The 21146-nt window shown below is 42.9% G+C and overlaps 1 protein-coding gene across 1 annotated transcript in view; it reads left to right on the top strand.

The window, feature by feature from the left end:
* The window catches only part of LOC140453932 (dynein axonemal heavy chain 6-like), a 306453-nt gene that overhangs the window by 18591 nt on the left and 266716 nt on the right, over positions 1–21146 (top strand). Inside the window, exon 3 of the mRNA XM_072548792.1 lies at positions 11935–12089. Within this exon, the coding sequence (XP_072404893.1) occupies positions 11935–12089 (155 nt within the window). The remainder of the gene's footprint in view (positions 1–11934; positions 12090–21146) is intronic.

The following is a 21146-nucleotide window of genomic DNA, read 5'->3' as shown; positions in this document are numbered from 1 at the left end:
GGCGGCTTGGTTGATTGGTGCGGGTGTCTCGGAGATGTTCCCTAAAGCGCTCTGCTAGGAGGCGCCCAGTCTCCCCAATGGAGAGGAGACCACATCGGGAGCAACGGATACAATAATATCATTTATTGTATCCGTTGCTCCCGATGTGGTCTCCTCTACATTGGGGAGACTGGGCGCCTCCTAGCAGAGCGCTTTAGGGAACATCTCCGAGACACCCGCACCAATCAACCAAACCGCCCCGTGGCCCAACATTTCAACTCCCCCTCCCATTCTGCCGAGGACATGGAGGTCCTGGGCCTCCTTCACCGCCGCTCCCTCACCAACAGACGCCTGGAGGAAGAACGCCTCATCTTCCGCCTCGGAACACATCAACCCCAGGGCATCAATGTGGACTTCACCAGCTTCCTCATTTCCCCTTCCCCCACCTCATCCTAGTTTCAAACTTCCAGCTCAGCACTGTCTCCTTGACTTGTCCGGACTTGTCTGACCTGCCTATCTCCTTTTCCACCTATCCACTCCACCCTCTCCTCCTTGACCTATCACCTTCATCTCCTTCCCCACTCACCCATTGTACTCTGTGCTACCCTCTCCCCACCCCCACCCTCCTCTAGCTTATCTCTCCACGCTTCAGGCTCACTGCCTTTATTCCTGATGAAGGGCTTTTGCCCGAAATGTCGATTTCGCTGCTTGTTGGATGCTGCCTGAACTGCTGTGCACATACAGACAGGGGACTGGGTTGTGGGCAGAGGAAAATGGGAGGAAGTTCAGTGGCTCCTATTCACAGGTTGCTGAGATAATCCTTGTTGTTCTTATACTGGTCATAATTTTGCTTCTCTGCCACTTTTTCCCAGAAGCTAGGTGGCTGGTTATAAAAGATCTCTGGTGGAAATAAAAACTCTCCTCTCTATCTTCTTCCTAGCCTAAGCTTTTGATTGTCTGAAAATCAATCACATACAAGCAAAACTCTTTTGTCACTGATAACTGGTCACTAGTTCATTGACCAATCACACACAGGCAAAACTCTTTTGTCACTGATAACTGATTACTAGTCCATTGACCAATCAATTTCTTGTCATCACCCAGCTGCAAGCAGACACAGAACCCCCTTGACTCCAATTTACTTGCAACCCCTTCAATCACTGCTTGTTCAAATACCGATTCATGTCATGCTTGCTGTAAAGCATCAGGGAAATTACTTTAACAAAACATGCAGCCATCCTTTACAACACCGATTTCAAAATGGTTCTTCCCCATTTCAGTCCACAATTTATAAAAACACAAAACTGAAAGGCCACAATCTTTTCACTTTTTTTTATAGAGTCATAGAGATGTACAGCACGGAAACAGACCCTTCGGTTCAACTCGTCCATACCGACCAGATACGCCAACCTAATCTACTCCCACTTGCAAGCATGTGGCCCATATCCCTCCAAACCCTTCCGATACATATACCCATCCAAATGCCTCTTAAATGTTGCAATTGTACCAGCCTCCACCACATCTTCTGGCAGCTCATTCCATACATGTACCACCCTCTGCGTGAAAAAGTTGCCCTTTAGGCCTCTTTTATATCTTTCCCCCTAAACCTATGCCCTCTAGTTCTGGACTCCCCCACCCCAGGGAAAAGACTTTGTCTATTTATCCTATCCATGCCGCTCATGATTTTATAAATCTCTATAAGGTCACCCCTCAGTTTCCAACACTCCAGGGAAAACAGCCCCAGCCTATTCAACCCCTTTCTATAGCTCAAATCCTCCAACCCTGGCAACATCCTTGTAAATCTTTTCTGAACTCTTTCAAATTTCACAACATCCTTCCAATAGGAAGGAGACCAGAATTGCACGCAATATACCAAAAGTGGCCTAACCAATGTCCTGTACAGGTGCAACATGACCTCCTAACTCCTGTACTCAATACTCTGACCAATAAAGGAAAGCATACCAAACGCCTTCTTCACTATCCTAATCTACCTGCGACTCCACTTGCAAGGAACTATGAACCTGCACTCCAAGGTTCTCTTTGTTCAGCAACACTCCCTAGGACCTTACCATTAAGTCTATAAGTCCTGCTAAGATTTGCTTTCCCAAAATGCAGCACCTCTCATTTATCTGAATTAAACTCCATCTGTCACTCCTCAACCCATTAGTCAATCTGATCATGTTCTCATTGTAATCTGAGGTAACCTTCTTCGCTGTCCACTACATGTCCAGTTTTGGTGTCATCTGCAAACTTACTAACTATACCTCTTATGCTCACATCCAAATCATTTATATAAATGATGAAAAGTAGTGGACCCAGCACCGACCTTGTGGCACTCCATTGGTCACAGGCCTCCAGTCTGAAAAACAACCCTCCATCACCACCCTCTGTCTTCTACCTTTGAGCCAGTTCTGTATCCAAATGGCTAGTTCACCCTGTATTCTATGAGATCTAATCTTGCTAACCAGTTTCCTATGGGGAACCTTGTCGAACGCCTTACTGAAGTCCATATAGATCATTGCTCATTCCTGATGAAGGGCTCCGGCCCGACACGTTGATTTTCCCACTTGTTGGATGCTGCCTGACCTGCTGTGCTTTTCCAGCAACACATTCTTAACTCTGATCTCCAGCATCTGCAGACCTCACCGTCTCCATGCAGATCACAACCACCCCTCATCAATCTTGTTTGTTACTTCTTCAAAAAACTCAATCAAGTTCATGAGACATGATTTCCCACGCACACAGCTAAGTTGACTATCCCTAATCAGTCCTTGCCTTTCCAAATACATGTACATCCTGTCCCTCAGGATTCCCTCCAACAACTTGCCCACAACCGATGTCAGGCTTACTGGTCTATAGTTCCCTGGATTGTCCTTACCACCTTTCTTAAATAGTGACACCACGTTAGCCAACCTCCAGTCTTCCGGCATCTCACCAGTGACTATCGATGTCACAAATATCTCAGCAAGGGGCCCAGTAATCACTTCCCTAGCTTACTACAGAGTTCTAGGGTACACCTAATCAGGTCTTGGGGATTTATCCACTTTTATGCATTTCAAGACATCCAGCACTTCCTCCTCTGAAAAAAAGACATTTTTCAAGATGTCACCATCAATTTCCCCACATTCTATATCTTCCATGTCCTTCTCCACAATAAACACTGATGCAAAATACTCGTTTAGTATGTTCCCCAACTCCTGCAGCTCCACACATAGGCTGCCTTCCTGATCTTTGAGGGGCCCTATTCTCTCCCGAGTTACCCTTTTGTCCTTAATATATTTGTAAAACCCCTTTGGATTCTCCTTAACTCTATTTGCCAAAGCTATCTCATGTCCCAATTTTACCCTCCTGATTTCCCTCTTAAGTATACTCCTACTGCCTTTATACTCTTCTAAGGATTCACTCCACCTATCCAGTCTATACCTGACATATACTTCCTTCTTTTTCTTAATCAAACCCTCAATTTCTCTAGTTATCCAGCATTCCCTATACCTACCAGCCTTTCCTTTCACCCTGACAGGAATATATTTTCTCTGGATTCTTGTTATCTCATTTCTGAGGGCTTCCCATTTTCCAGCCGTCCCTTTACCTGCGAACATCTGCCTCCAATCAGCTTTTGAAAGACCTTGCCTAACACCGTCAAAATTGGCCTTCCTTCGAATTTAGAACTTCAACTTTTAGATCTGGTCTATCCTGTTCCATCACTATTTTAAAACTAGTAGAATTATGATTGTTGGCCCCAAAGTGCTCCCCTGTTGAAACCTCAGTCACCTGCCCTACCTTATTTCCCAAGAGTAGGTCAAGTTTTGCACCTTCTCGAGGAGGTACATCTACATATTGAATCAGAAAATTTTCTTGTACACACTTAACAAATCCCTTTCCATCTAAACCCTTAACACTATGGCAATCCCAGTCGATGTTTGGAAAGTTAAAATTCCCTACCATAACCACCCTATTATTCTTACAGATAACTGAGATTTCCTCACAAATTTGTTTCTCAATTTTTTGCTGGCTATTAGGGGGTTATTAATACAATCCCAATAAGGGAATCATCCCTTTCTTATTTCTCAGTTCCACCCAAATAACTTCCCTGGATGAATTTCTGGGAATATCCTCCCTAAGTACAGCTGTAATGCTATCCCTTGTCAAAAACGCCACTCCCTTGCCAGTCCTGCCCATCCCTGAGCCATGTTTCTGTAATTGCTATGATATCCCAGTCCCATGTTCCTAACCATGCCCTGAGTTCATCTGCCTTCTCTGTTAGGCCTCTTGCATTGAAATAAATGTAGTTTAATTAGAACATAGAACAATATAGCGGAGAACAGGCCCTTCGGTCCTCAATGTTGTGCTGACCTGTGAACTATTCTCAGCTCGTCCTCCGACACTATCCCATCATCATCCATGTGCTTATCCAAGGTATTGTTTAAATCTCCCTCATGTGGCTGAGTTGACTACATTGGCAGGTAGGGCATTCCACGCCTTTACCACTCTCTGCATAAAGAACATGCCTCTGATGTCTGTCTTAAACCTATCACCCCTCAATTTGTAGTTATGCCCCCTCGTACAAGCTGATATCATTATCCTCGGAAAAAGACTTTCACTGTCTATCCTATCTAATTCTCTGATCATCTTGTATGTCTCTATCAAATCCCTTCTTAGCCTTCTTCTTTCCAATGAAAACAGACCCAAGTCTCTCAGCCTTTCCTCGTAAGACATTCCCTCCAGACTAGGCAACATTCTGGTAAATCTCCTCTGCACCTTTTCCAATGTTTCCACATCCTTCGTGAAATATGGCGACCAGAACTGTACACAATATTCCAAGTGTGGCCGCACTAGCATTTTGTATAATTGATCAGTCCTACCTTGTTCTCTGCTTTGTTCATGCCTGCTCTGACTGTTTGACTCTCTTCTTTTCTCAACTGTACCAGTCTCAGATTGATCTCTTTCCTCACTATCTCCCTGGTCCCACCCCTCTTCCTTACTAGTTTAAATCTTCCTGAGCAGTTTGAGCAGATCTCCCTGCCAGTCTATTAGACTGCTTCCAATTTAGGTGCAAACCATCCTTCTTCTACGTGTCATTTCTACCCCAGAAGAGATTCCAATGATCCAAAAATGTGAATCCTTCTCCCATACACCAGCACCTCAGCCATGCATTCATCTGCTCTATCCTCCTATTCCTACCCTCGCAAGCTCGTAGCACCGGGAGTAATCCAGATATTACTACTCGCGAGAACCTTGTTAAATCCTGCCTCACTCTCTATATTCTCCCTTCAGAACCTCATCCTTTTCTCTTCCTATGTCGTTGATTCTAATGTGTACAATGACCTCCTGCTACACCCTGTCCCCCTTGAGAACATTCTGCACCCTCTCTGAGACATCCTTGATCCTGGCATCAGGGAGGCGATGCACCATTCTGATCTTTTGCTGCTGGCCACAGAAATGTCTGTCTGTACCTCGGACTAGAGAGTCCCCGAACACAATCAATAGCCATGGCTCCAATATTCACATGAGGACAGACAATTTTGATGGACTGATTAACATAGGTTTAATGAGCTTCAGGTCATATATTTCCTGGTCAAGATCTATTGTTCGTTTGTATCAGATAAATGGTGTTCTGTTTTTGCCTCTTCAGACGTGTGAGTTCCAATAACTCCCTGTCATACAGAACTAGCTGGGGAGATGCCTGAACTTTGTCCTGGTAACTGCTGATTGGAGTGTTCCAGAATGGTGGCGACCCAGTTTCTTTAATCCAGAAAATTTAATTTCAAACAAACCTAAGTCAGAAAGTGTGGATTTTAAATTTATTTTATGCTCTCTTTTCATGTCTTGTGGACATGACACTGTCGGTAGAATTAATCAATCACACAAACAACACAGCAGATTAAAGTTGTGCCACATCCCATTATGAGTAATGGTGGATAATTAAACAACCAGTTGGAGAATATTCCTATTCTCAATAAAGGCAGAGCTCATTAAGTGACTGCATTAGATAAGGGTGAAGCATTTAGAACATAGAACACTAGAACATTACAGTGCAGTACAGGCCCTTTGACTCTCGATGTTGCACCGACCTGTGAAACCAATCTGAAGCCTACCTAAACTACACTATTCCATTTTCATCCATATGTTTATCTAATGACCATTTAAATGCTCTTAACGTTGGCGAGTCTACCACTGTGGCAGGCAGTGCATTCCATGCCCCTACTACTCTCTAAGTAAAGAAACTACTCCTGACATCTGTTGCTCCTTCCAAAGTGAATCACTTCACACTTTTCCTCATTAAACCTCATTTGCCACTTCTCAGCCCAGCTCTGCAGCTTATCTATGTCCTTCTGTAACCTGCAACATCCTTCGACACTATCCACAACTCCACCGACATTAGTGTCATCCGCAAACTTACTAACCAATCCTTCTACGCCCTCATCTAGGTCATTTATAAAAATCACAAACAGCAGTGGACCCAAGACAAATGCTTGCGGTATACCACTAGTAACTGAACTCCAGGATGACATTTTCCATCAACCACCACCCTCTGTCTTCTTTGGGCTCACCAATTTTTGATCCAAACCACTAAATAACCCTCAATCCCATGCCTCAGTATTTTGTGCAATAGCTTCCTGTAGGGAACCTTATCAAAAGCCTTAGTGAAATCTATGTACACCATATCAGCTGCTTTACCCTCATCTACCTATTTGATCATCTTCTCAAAGAACTCAGAAAGGTTTATGAGGCACAACCTACCCTTCAAAAAACCATGCTGACTATCCCTAATCGACCTATTCCTCTCTAGATGATTAGAAGTCCTATCTCTTATAACCTTTTCCAACACTTTACCCACAACCGAAGTAAGGCTCACTGGTCTATAATTACCGGGGTTGTCTCTACTCCCCTTCTTGAACAAGGGAACAACATTTGCTATCAAGCAGTCTTCTGGCACTATTCCTGGAGACAATGACGACAAAGATCAAAGCCAAAGGATCTGCAATCTCCTCCCTGGCTTCCCAGAGAATCCTAGGATAAATCCCATCTGGCCCAGAGGATTTATCTATTTTCACACTTTCCAGAATTGCTAACATCTCCTCATTGTGAATCTCAATCCCTTCTAATCTAGTAGCCTGTATCTCAGTATTCTCTTCAACAACATTGTCTTTTTCCAGTATGAACACTTACAAAAAAATATTCATTTAGTGCTTCCACTATCTCCTCAGACTCTACGTGCCACTTCCCACTACTATCCTTGATTGGCCCTAATCATTCTCTAATTGTTCTTTTATTCCTGATATACCTATTCATTGAAAAGTTTAATGTAAATATTAACGATTTAATGCAAAGATTATTCACATTTGTGGAACCAGTTATGTAATTGTAGTTGTATCGTTCCAAGTGTAAAATGCTATTATAAGTTAAAAGTTTTTAAAAAATGCTGATTGATTGTTTAGGTTGTATATGGTAGGGTTAAGGATGAATGGAAATAAGTCTTGTGTTTTGTTGCGTGTCACATACTTTGTGATGAATACAAGTTTTGGAAAAGATGTTTCATTTCATGAATGTTTTGAATTAGTTTTATAGTCTCATATATTCAAAGATACAGTGAAAAGTTTATATGTCGCCACTTACAGCACCATCTTGGCTACAAAGGTACCTAGGTACAGTTTCTTTAGTTACTAAGTCTTAGAAAATAGAGCAGTAAAATGTCCAGCATTGCAAAAAATAAAAGCCCAGAACTGCGTCTTCCAACACATACTATGCTGGTACCTAGCCTTCACTCTGCACTGGGCCTTTGCTCCAGACCAGACCAGGCTTCACCTTGATGATCATAAGGCTGGGACATCCACTGACTTACCATCTCTGTGTCACTCAGTTTGAATACCCCTTATGTCCTCTTCACAATTTACCCAATAAACTATTTTAACCAAGAAAATGTTCAATTTTTAAATCAAAAACTGATCTGATCGGATGCCTGTTGGAAATCTGAACACCTTTCTGTCACTCTCTGTCTGTTGGTCAATGTGTGTCTATCTGCTTCTCTCTCCTCACCTGGAATATCTCCCCCCGACACTGAGAAGCTCAGATATCACACATCAGATTGGAATCAGATGCTGTGTTTGGGAGCAGGACTTGGCACATGGGATTAGGATGACTATTCATGTGGATGTTAAAAAGTAGGAATCATTGCTGGTAGAGGCAGGTAAAAACAATGTCAATTTATGTATTTATTTTTGATTGTGGACCAAACTGGAAAAAAGGATTGGTTTAAAACCAAATGACTGTGGAAAAGCACACCGAAAAGCAAGTTACTGAATCTTATTGTGTGCGAGCTTACACTGTTGCTGTGTTCAAGCGTTGGGGGAACTTGTTTGTCAGTGGCACAACACCAGGAATGTGTGCAGAGTGAGATATTGTCAGCAACAAGGAACTGATAAAATTATGCAGTTTTGACCAGGCATAGATGCTAAAGGTCATCAATCTGATGACAACTCTCTGATTGATTCCTGGGTGGCTGAACAGCTTTTGGATGTGAAAGTGGTCTTCTTTATCCAGAAACTGTAAGACTTTGCAGTTAATGAACTAACTGTTCACTGGCTCCTGTGAAGAAATGAAAGGAACCTGAAAAAGGGAGATTGAATGACAGAAATTGCTGGCAAACAAAAGGATCATTTTAGAGAATCCTGCAAACTGGTGCCATTGAACTGTTTCTGCCTTTTTTCCCCCCCATCCACCCAGAAAACCAGTGTTCTTTCATTTGTCTCTGTGTGTGTACAATTTTAGGATCATAAGAACTTACCTCTCACATCTTCTTTAAACTTAACGCCTATTACTTTAAACCAATGTCCCCTAGTAATTGATAGTTCTACCCAGGGGAAAAAAAAAGACTCTGATTATCTATTCTATCCACACTTCTCGTAATTTTGAAAATTTCTATCAGGTCACCCCTCATCCATTGAAGCTCAAGAGAAAACAAACCAGGTTTGTCCAATCTCTCCTTATGGATAATACCCTCCAAACCAGGCAACATCCTGGTAAACCAAATCTGTATTGTCTCCACATCCTTCTTGTAATGTGGCAACCAGAACTGTACACAATATTCCAAATGTGGCCCAATTAAAGTCCTGTACAGCTGCAACATGACTTGCCAATCTTTATAGTCTATGCCCTGACCGTTGAAGGCAATGTATGTTATATGCCTTCTTGATCATCTTATCCACTTGTGTTGGCACTTTCAGGGAACTGTGGACCTATATGTCTAGATCCCTATGTATATTGATGCTACTAAATGTACTGCCATTTATTGTATACTTCCCTCCTGCATTAGATCTTCCAAAATACATCACCATGCATTAAACCCCATCTGCCATTTCTCCACCCAAATCTCCAGCTTGCCTTTATCCTGCTGAATCCTTTGGCAATCCTCCTCACCATCCACAGGTCCCTCAGTCCGTGTCAGCTGACAACTTATTAATCAGGCCATTTACATTCCCTTCAGAATTATTTGTGTATATTATAAACAACTGGGGTCCTAGCGCTGATTCCTGCAGAACACTACTGGCCACACATCTCTTGTCAGAAAAATACCACTCCATTTTACTTTCTGTTTTCTGTGGCTAAGCCAGTTCTGTATCTATCTTAGCAGCTCACCCTGGTCCCATATGACATCATCTTTTGTATTAGCCTGCAATGGAGGACCTTGTCAAAGCCTTGATAAAGTCCACATAGTCAACATCTACCACCCTGCCCTCATTAATCCTCTTTGTCACTTCCTCAAAAAACTCAGTCAAGTTTGTGAGACACAACCTTTCTTGCACAAAGCCATACTGCCCATCACTAATAAGTCCAGACCTTTTCAAATGTGAGTAAACCCTATCCCTAAAAATCTTCTCCAATAATTTCCCTACCATCGATGTAAGACTCTGTGGACTGTAATTTCCTGGATTGTCCCTGTTGCCCTCCTTAAACAAAGAATTATCTTTGGCTATTGTCCAGACTTCTGGGACCTCTCCTCTCACCAAAGAAGCAAAGCTTCAGTAACCCAGCATCTTCTCTTAAGCGACTTGCAAATTTGATTGAATTCTTTGAGGAAGTGACAAACAGGACTGTTGAGGTTAGTGCAGCGGATGTTTTCTACATGGATTTATTAAGACATTTGACAAGATCCCACATGGTCGATTGGTCAAAAAAGTAAATGCTCATGGGATACAGGGTAATGTGTCAAATTGGATCCAAAATTGTCTTTGTAACAGGAAACAAAAGGGAATGACCAATGGCTGTCCTTCCCGATGGAAAGGTGTTTCAGAACATTTGGGCATGGGACATTAACAGTTTGGACTTGAACATGAGGGGGGGGACATTTGGAAAACTTGCAGATGATTATCCAAGCAGCGGATAGTGCAGAGGATAACTGTAAGCTCCAAAATGGTATAGACAGGTTGGTGGAGTGGGCTGGAAAGTGTCAGATGGAGTTCCACTCTGATAAGTGTGAGGTAATGCATTAGGGAGGTCAGACAGGAAAAGGGAATGGGAATATACGGAGAGGGGTGAATGAAGTGAGAGCTCTTGGTGTGTATGTGCACAGGTCCCTAAAGGTAGCAGTATAGGTAGATATGTTTGTAAAGAAGGCTATGGAATGTTCTCCTTCATTGGCAGAGGTATAGAATACAATAGTAGGGATACACTGATACATTAGTGAGGCCGCACTGGAGTATTGTATGCAGTTCTGATCACCACATTACAGGAAGGACATAATTGCTCTGGAGAGAGTGCAGAGAATATTTACTAGAATGTTGCCAGGGCTGGAGGATTGTGGGTACAAGGAGAAATTGGAGAGGTTGGGGTTGTTTTCCTTGAAATAAAGAAGGCTGAGTGGTGATATAATCGAGGTATACAAAATGGTGATTGGTAGTGATATGGTAGACTGGAGAAACCTGTTTCCCTTGGCAGAGAGTTAAAAAACCTGGGATCATTAATTCAAGCTAACTCGAGGGGACATGAGGAACTTCTTTTCTATGCAAAGGGTAGTGGGTGTCTAGAATTCACTGCATGAGCTGGTGGTTGAGTTGGATTGGTTGTGTGCAGAAAGATAGCATTAGAAAGGGCATCTGTCTGTCTTTGGGTCAGTATGGATAAGAGAGCTGGATGATCTCCTTCTGGGCTGTATCATATCTTTGGTTCTATGTTTCCAAACATGGAAACATAGAGAAACATAGAAGACATGAGTAGGAGTAGGCCTTTTGACCCCTCAAGCCAGCTCAGCCACTCAATATGATTGTGGCTGATCATCGAGCTGAGTACCCTCATCCTGCTTCCACCCCCCCCACACCATATACCTTACTCCCTTTAGCCACAAGATTGTTTGGTAGTGAATTCCACAGGCTCACCACTGTCTGGGTGAAGAAATTTCTCTTCATCTTAGTCCTAAAAGGTTTATCCTTATCCTTAAACTATGACCCCTGGTTCTGGATTTCCTACCATCAGGAGCATCCTTCCTGGATCTAACCTGTCTAGTCCTATTAGATAGTTACAGGTTTCTATGATATTCTACCCTCATTCTTCTAAACTCTAGTGAACATAATCCTAACCAACTCAATCTCTTCTCATATATCAAACCTGCCATCTGGGGAATCAATGTGGTAGACCTTTGCTATGTTCCCTCAATAGCAAAAATGTCCTTCCTCAGATAAGGGGACCAAAACTGCTCACAATCTTCTGGTTATTTAAGTGGAATGCACACCATATTAAAAATCAGAACTGTCCCTTGAATTGTTGCTTAAGCTTTGATGGAAGTGTTGGTATCTGAAACAATCTTTTGATTTCATAAAGAGCAAGTGAAGATTTCTCACTAAAAATTAGTGTAAGTTAAGCAACTTGGAAACATGTTTGCTCAGCTTTATTGGTAGGATTATTTGAATGCAGGTATAGTATTTATAAACACATTTTTCTCCTATCCATTTCCCTGTGTAGGCTTAAACCACTAAAAGGAATACAGGAACTACATCCCTCAGAGCAGGTGGAACAACACCTGGACTCTGTTTCTGACACCAAACAAAATCTGGAACCTGAGCTTCAGCCTCAAGATAAAGTGCAGGAACATGTGGAACAGTACACTGATGACAAAGGTAACCACTTAATTTGCAAGTTTCCTTCTGTATAAAACAGCAAGTGTGTTATACAGTTTGGATAACACAAATCACTAGTGCAGTCCTTTCAGGAATTTTGCCTTCATTTCTAAATATTTGGATTGTTGAACATCTTTCCCTGATGCAGAGCGGAGCACGTCGAGTTTTCCTGTGTTAATTGTTGGATGTGCTGGCCTTGGAGAGGGTCCAGAGAAGGTTTACAAGAATGATCCGGGGGATGAAAGACTTGTCAATATGAGGTGTGCTTGAAATCTCTGGGTCAGTATTCGATGGAGTTTAGAAGGATGAGGTCGGATGCCATTCAAACCTATAAAATACTGAGAGTCCTGGATAGAGTGGATGTGGAAAAGATGTTTCCACTAGTAGGAGAAACTAGGACCTGAGGGCACAGCCTCGGAGTAAAGAGGCAATGTTTAGACCTGAGAAGAGGAGGAATTTCTTCAGCCAGAGGGTGGTGAATCTGTGGAACTCATTGCCGCAGAAAGTTGTGGAAGCCAAATCATTGAGTGTATTTACGACAGAGATAGATAGGTTCATGAATGGTAAAGGGATTAAGGGTTATGGGGAAAAGTCAGGAAAATGGGTTTGAGAAACATATCAGCTATGATCGAATGGCAGAACAGACTCGATGGGCTGAGTGGCCTACTTCTGCTCCTATAACTTATGATCTTACTGTACTAATATTTCTGCTGGAGATCCACTTGGTCAACTTTCTATAAGAGTCAGTGCCTGCATCTGTTGAACTGACTTTTTTGATATTTGGATTTCACAGTTCAGGGAGTTCCTTTCCTATCAATGGAACTCTGAGCTATCCATTGAGGTGGAGGTTCTGTCCGAGTCACCATAATGGGGACAGCCAGCCTGTGTCTGCCAGGAATGCTGAAGATGTTTCCCATGCTGCTTCTAAAGGATGTAATGAGGGACCTGATAAGGATCATGAACAGTGGGATGGACCATTCCCTCTGCAATAAATTCTACTTCAACCTGTATAAGTTGAAAGTGCCAACAGTTTCTGTACTGAGGGTAGTCCTCATCTAGTTCCTAAAATAACTGTCAGAGTATCGGAGTTCTGACCCCGGTGAATTCAGATTGTACCTCCACATGACAATCCAGCTGAGACAAGGAACTCGGTATTTGGAGACTAACTGACATAACCACGACAATTCCAACACAGCATTCTCTCATACATGGCTAATGACGTTTAATGTAGATAACTGTGAAGTAATTACTTTTGATGGAAAGATTGAGGAGAACAGAAGTAAAATGAATCGTTCAATTTTAAAGGGAACAGGATTAGAGAGAGCATGGGATTGTATGCACACATCGTTGAAGGTTGTTAAAAATGTGATTCTTAACTTTATTGATAAAGGCATAGAGCATAAGGGTGAGCAGGTTATCTTAGACATTTATAAATTGCCGAATAGGCCAGTGGAGTATTGTGTCCAGTTCTCGAATCCCTTCACTGTGGAAACAGGCCATTTAGCCCATCGAGTCCACACCGACCCTCTGAAGAGCATCCAGCCTTAACTCTGTAACCATATGGCTAATCCAACTACCCTGCCCATCCCTAAACACATCCCTAAGGATAAATAATAAGCATAGTCGAGACTGTGTTGCTGGAAAAGCACAGCAGGTCAGGCAGCATGTGAGGAGCAGGAGAATCAACGTTTTGGACTGGAGCCCTTCATCAGGAATCAAGGATTATGGGGAGAAGTCAGGAAAATGGATTTGAGAAATATATCAGTCATGATCGAATAGCAGTGCAGACTCGATGGGCTGAGAGGTCTAATTCTGCTCCTCTATTCAAAGTTTGAGAGAAGATTTGTAGCTTGGGTGCTCGTTGTTGTGGTTCTGTTCGCCGAGCTGGGAATTTGTGTTGCAGACGTTTCGTCCCCTGTCTCCTCTATCTTATGATCGAATCTTATGATCGAATCGAATTTCTGCTGGAGACCCACTTGGTCAGCTTTCTGTAAGGGTCAGTGCCAAGTTTCCTGATAAAGGGCTCTGGGATGTGGTCTCCTTCTTCAAGTCTCTAGCATTTGCAGACCTCACTTTCTCATAATTTAGCATAGCCAATCGACCTAACCTGCATATCTTTGGACTGCGAGAAGAAGGCAGAGCACCCAGAGTCAACCCACACAGACACAGGAGCAATGTGTAAACTTCACATAGACAGTCACCCAAGGGTTCCCTGACGCTGTGAAACAGCAGTGCTCATGACTGAGCCACCGTGCCACTCCCACACCTCTAGACACCACACTTCAGAGAAATGCCTTAGAGAAGGTGCAGGAAAGATTTACTAGTGTAGTACAAGAGCTGGAGGGCCTCAATTCTGTAAAAAGACTAGAAACTAGTGTTTTTTTCCTTTAGAACAGAGAAAGTTCACAAAAAATGTAGAGATATTAAAATCACAATTAACTTTCATTAATATGGATAAATTATTCTCACTGGTAAGGACATTTTAATTGGTAAACAGAGTTCATAGGACTAAGAAGAGCTAAGGATAGGATGATGGGCCATTTTTTAACACAGTGATAGGGTGTGATCTTGATTTTTTTTTTAATCTGTCCTTTAGATGTGGGTGTCGCTGGTGAGGCCAATATTTGTTGCCCATTGCTATTTCTCCAGGGGATAGGTAAAAGTCAGCTTCATTGACATGGAATTATATGAGTCTGGAGTAACATACAGGTCAGACCAGGAAAGAATGAGATTTCTATCCCTGAAGAACATTAGTAAATCAGATGGGTTATCACAATTGACAGTGATTACATGGTTGCCATTAGGCTAGTTTTTTTCTTTCTAGAATTTGACTGAATTTAAGGTTCCCCATCTGACATGGGGGGATTTAAACCCAGATCCTTAGAATATTACTCTGAAATTCTGGATTACTAGTTCACTGACTAGTGTTCTGGGAACCAGATTCAAAACTGGAATTTAAATTCACTTAATAAATTTGGAATTGAAAGTCGGACGATGTAACTATTGTGTAAAAATTCACTTAGTTCATGGAATGCTTTTTGGAAAAGAAACCTGTAGTCTCCCTCATTGTGACTCCAAGCTCTTAGCAATGTAACTACTCTGAATTGCCCAGCAAGCTACTCAGGTCAAGGGCAAATCAGATGTGTTACAACTGCTGTCCTTGTCAGTAGAACCTATATCCCATGAAATAAAAGGAACTGGTAATGACAAATTCCAACAAGAGAGACTCTAAACATCTCCCCACAACATCCAGTGACATTATATTTCTGAATTCTAACGGGCATTATCCTGTAGGGAAGTTACCAATGACCAAAGATTTAGCTGGACCGAGTCAGAGCTAGGAATTCTGTGGTGGATAACTCACCTCCTGTCTCCATTTATAAGTCATAATCAGGACTGTGATGGAATGAGTGGAATTGGATTGGATGTGTGTAGCTCTAAACACACAAGAAACCCAACTCCATCCAGGACAAAACAATGTTTAATTGGCAGTCCATATATCTCCCTAAACATTCATTCCTTCTCACATCATTGCACAGTGGCAGCAGCAGTGTGTACCATCCACAAGATGCCCTCCAGCAGCACTCAGTACCTGTGAACTCCGTCTCAAGAAGAATAAGGGTAGCAAATGCATGGCCAACACCTGTAAGTCCTTCTCTGGATCACATACCATCCTAACTTGGGATATTTCTGTTCCTTCATTGCTACTGGAATAAAATCGTAAAGCTCCCTTCCTAACAGCATTGTGTGTATACCTACGTTAGACGGACTGCAGTGGTTCAAGAAGGCAAGTATACTCACATCTCATGAATGAAAAAACAAAAAGAGGCACATGTTATGTCTCAGTTGATGTTATTACTGGACAAGTCAAATGCCAGAATTCAATCTGATTGATAGGTCATACTTTGTTTTGTTTGGTTTTATCAAAGTGATATCTCACTGAGACACAAGAATGCAATAATGCTGATTTGGTTTTATCAATAAAACAATATTTATTAAGTCAAAGTGATAAAGATAAGATGGAATAAACTCAAACTATTTGCACAAAACACAAGTTTACAGACTTTTAAACAGATGGTAACATATAATTTCATTAATTCCTAAATTCTCCTTTTCAAATCCCTCTGTAAATGGTATAGGGTGCTGACTGAGAGAGTGCCCGCACACCAGAGCACTCTTCTCTCTATATCAGACTTATAGGGTTGAGCCAAAAGTGTGGTCCCTAATCTGGAAATAACGGAAGAGCTCCCTACTAGGTAGCCCATATTTGTGAGTCAATTCATCAAAAGACATCAGACATCTCCCTCAAATAACTCTCCCAATTGAGGAGCCTCCCTTGACCTCCCATGCCTAAAAGCCAGAGTCCATTGACCCTGGTCTAAATGCTGGGGCTCCATCTACAGGGGTGAACAGTGAGGTCTTGTGTGAATTTCCCTCGCCTTGATGCATTATTCTCCACACTATGACCGTACTTAAGATAATCGGGCTTTTACAATGCTCAGCCAAGGATACACCCTATCCATATACAATAAACTAATGAGGGAACACCTTACCTGAGAAGCCTCGAGGTCAAGCCATATCAACCTCAGATCCTTGTGCACCCAATTACACACACATGACAATAGGGCACCTATGTGATATCGCTTTAGATGTGGGAGATCTACCCCGCTATACCCTGTGGGAGCTGCAACTTAGTAAATATAATGAGAGGGCATCTGTGACACCAGATGAAGGACCCAACCAGCCATTTAATCTCCGCAGCACCTATCTGGGCAGCAACAACGGGAGCATTCTCATCGGATATAGTAGCCGAGGAAGAACATTCATTATTATCAAGGCTATTCGGCCTAACCATGATATTGGTAACCCTTCCCACTGCTGTAGATCCTGCTTTATCCTATCAAACAATTGCACAAAATTAGCTCTGTACAGCTGATGGAAAATGGGGGTAATAAAAATACCCACAGAAAAGAAACCTTTTTTGCGGCCATCGAAAAGGAAACCTTTTCCATCCTCCAGGTCAGACACTCCCACCAAGCCCACCACGGTTATAGCTTTCAACTTTGTAAAGTTTATTCTTTATCCTGAGAAGATGCCAAATAATTAAATTTTTTGTATTAGCTGGGGTACAAACTTTACTGGATTAGCCAAAAAAAAATCATCAATGTAGAGAGTAATTTTGTGCTCTCACATTCCTACCTTTGGCACCACTATTTCAGGGTCCTTCTGAATGGTCTCTGCCAACAGTTCAATTACTAAGGTAAATAATGCGTCAAGGCTGCCTCTCCCAATGCTAAAATTATCCGATTTAACGCCATTTGTAAGAACAGCCAGCTTGAGGCCACGATATAGCACTGCCTAGCAAAAGACCCCCAAGACCACCTTATTCTAGGACACCAAAAGATACACCCACTCTACCCAATCAAACACCTTTTTCATACCCAAGGAGACCACCAAACCTGGAATTAACTTCTGCTGGCATATCTGCACTATATTCAACACCCTCCTAATGTTATTGGAAGAGCTACAGCCCTTGATAAAAATAGTGGGCAACACCTTTTCCAATGTCAGGACCAGCATCTTTGACTGGATTTTAAAATCTATATTCAGCAATGAGGTAGGTCTATATGAGGCACAGTCCTCAGAGTCTTTTCCTTTCTTTAAAATGAGGGAGATATTGGCCTCCCTAAGAGAGGGTGGAAGGTGGTTCTGGTTATATGAGTGATTATACATTCTCAGGATTGGATCAGCCAAAATGTTTATGAATACCTTGTAGAACTCACTGAGGAACCTCTCTGGGCCAGGTGCTTTGGAACTGTCTTACTGCCTCCTGTACCTCCTGTGTTGTTAGGGTGCATTTAAAAGGGAGATTTGCTCTTCGGTTATACTGGGGAGGACCATGCTCTCAAAAAAGGTTTCCATTCTTGCCACCTCATCCTCACAGCACTCTGACTGGTATAATTCTGCATAAAATTTCTGAAATATGGCATTAATCTTTTTCGACTCGTGGATTGTGGAGCATTTTTCTTCCTAGCCAGACAAGCCAGATATCTACCTGGCTTATCCCCGTATTCAAATAACCTTTGCTTTGCAAGGGAGACCTCTCTCTTTGCTGCCTGCATAAGCACTGAATTCAGAGAAGCCGGAGAGTTGTGACTGTCTGCAGCTTCACCACAGGAGACAGTCTGTCATAATATGCTGACTCAGCTGCTTTTGGCCGGGCTCGGAGCATCTGTTGCTGCTCTCATCTCTGCCTTTCCCTGGTTGCTGAATATAAGATAATCAAACCTCTTAAGTACACCTTGGTAGTCTCCCAAAGCACAGACGGATTACTGGTCGTACCCGAATTGATGTGCCAAAATGCCCCGAACTCCCTTTTGAGGTACTCTATAAATTTCCAGTCTTTTAAAAGAAACAGATCCATGCACCAGTGTTGCATTTCTATTCCATTACCCTTAATCTTGACATCCAAGTACACTGCTGAATGGTCCAAAATAGCAATGTTCCCAATCCTGCAAGATAATGCCAAATCCAAACAGACCAGTTGGGCAAAGAACATATTAATTCTCGTGAAGCACTTGTGCGGGTTGGAGTAGAAAGTAAAATCCCTACCAATAGGGTAGAGACATCAAGCTCCTTGGATGCTGCCTGAACTGCTGGGCTCTTCCAGCACCACTAATCCAGAATCTCCACACATCCACCAGCTCAAACTCCCCACACAAATCCACTGACTGTTTAGATTGCAGGGAGATACCCAAGAGACCCCTTGGCATCCTGTCCACCTTGGGGTCCATGAGACGTTAAAGTCTCCTCCTATGATCATATGGCGCACACCAAGAGCCATTAATTTAGAGACTGTGTCAATTAAGAATTTAAGGGTGTGCACCAGGGGACATAAGATGTTCAGGATGCCATACTCTTCCTCACGTATTATGGCCTTGAAAATGATGAACCGCCCATATTCATCTTTGATTTGTTCTACTATCTGGAATGGGAGTTTCCTTTGTACTAGTATAGCCACTGCTCTACTCTTGGAGTTGAAAGAGGAGAAGAATACCCTACCAAATCCTTCCTGCTGCAACTTCAAATGTTCCCTGTCAGTTAAGTGTGTTTCCTGCAGCACAGCGATGTCAACCTTTTCCTTTCTAAGGTTTGAGAGCACCTTCTTCCTTTTACTCAGAGAATGGCGCCTTTTATATTCTAGGTGCACCATCTAAATGAACCACTAGCCATGACCGTCCATAGCAGCCTGCGGTCCCCCAAGAGGAAGAAACTTATTCATGGTGCGCCGAGTGAAAAAAGATCTAAAACCTATCCCTACAAATATAAACAAATGGCTGGAGAGATCCCCCCTTGCCCATAGGGGCCATTCATCCTAAACCTTACAACTATCCTGGTTCCTTCCAGCAAAGGCTGTGCCCCAGACCCAAGCAGTAACAAGACAAAGAAAACTTATTATTTACACATGGGAGTTAACAATGGCGCCCACCCCGTCCCCTCCATACATTGACCCCATTCATCTTCCATAGAAGAAATAACCACCCCTCACCATTGTCCATTACTGTCTTTGTTTATTTTTTGCCTGACCAAGATCATTTATTTCAGAGAGTCCAAAGAGTTACTTGCTTTTTCTGCCGAGTCAAAGTTATAAATAGACCTTCCATGACTAAAGCGCAGTGCTGAGGGGTACCTCAAAGAGTATTGGATATTCAAGTCTCTCAATTTCTTCTTGATGTCATCAAAGGATTTCCTTTCTGTGATTATGGCCCCAGAGAAGTCTTGAGAAAACATAATTTTCAACCCTTGTGCACCAGGGCCTGTGAATCTCTTCCCAGTATTCCAGAGGCTTCCATTATCAGCTGCTTCTCTTTATAATCCTGGAGTCACACTAGGACTGGGTGGGGGCACATTGTGATCCAGTGGGCCTGCTCCATACACACCCGGCTCAACTCGACCTCCAGCCCCAGGTGCTGTGGGAGCCACTATTCCAGGAAGGTAACCAGGCTCTCACCTTCCTCATGCTCCAGGAGCCCAACAATTTGTAAGGTCTTCCTCTGACCTCAATTCTCGAGTTTGTTGACCTGATCCAACAGGGCCCGAACCAGATCTTCCAGTGTTCGGATCAGCACCTCTGAATTCTCCGCCGTGCTCTCCGCTGCCACATTCCTTTGTTCGACCACCTTGACGCGTCGATCCAATGCTTAGATCTCCTGCTCATGCTTTTACAGCATGGCAGAGATCAGTTTCAGTGCCGAGTTGATTCTCTCTTGGAGTTTAACAAACTCTGAGACTAGATTCTGCTGCTTTAACAGGTTGAAAGGTGCTGCGAGAGTCAGGACTGTGACCGTGGGTGCTTCCTGCATTATAAGGGAGTGCCCTGTTTGCTGCGATCCTTTGGCTCCCTTTCCTTTATTAAACTTCATCTTATTCCCAGATCGTAAGGATGCGAATTTAAAAGGTTCTAGGTACTTTATATGTTATTTTAAACAAACTTTTCTTACAAATGACTACCGGGGTGGGGTGCTGAAAACCCATCTTACTTGGGTTTTGATGCAGACCCTGAGCACAGCAGACGTATCCAATCGCTGCCATCTTGGATTCCCCAGAATCTACAGGATCCTAGAGGAAGACCAGTCAGAAGTCATGGTACACTTTGGTACCAATGACACAGATAGGAAAAGGGAGGAGGACCCGACAAGAGAATATAGGAAGTTAGCTTGGAAGCTAGAAGGCAGGATGAGCAGAGTAGTAATCTCAGGATTGCTACTGGTGCCAGGGGCTAATGAGGCTAGGAAAAGAGAGCGAGTGCAGATAAACAGGTGGCTGCTGGGCTGGTGTAGGTGGGAGGGCTTCAGGTATATGGATCATTGGGATATCTCTGGGGATGATGGGATCTGTATAAGGAGGACGTGTTGCACTTGCACTGAAGGGGCACCAATATACTGGGCAGGAGGTTTGCTAGAGCTCTTTGGAGAGTTTAAACTAGATTGACAGGGGGGTGGGAACCTGAACTATGGAGGAGACGTTGGAGTAGGTAACGAACAGTGAGATATTGTT

Source organism: Chiloscyllium punctatum, chromosome 3, assembly GCF_047496795.1.
Source record: "Chiloscyllium punctatum isolate Juve2018m chromosome 3, sChiPun1.3, whole genome shotgun sequence".
Taxonomy (NCBI): domain Eukaryota; kingdom Metazoa; phylum Chordata; class Chondrichthyes; order Orectolobiformes; family Hemiscylliidae; genus Chiloscyllium; species Chiloscyllium punctatum.
Note: the sequence above shows the minus strand (reverse complement) of the source record. Positions and strands in the feature narration are given on the sequence as shown.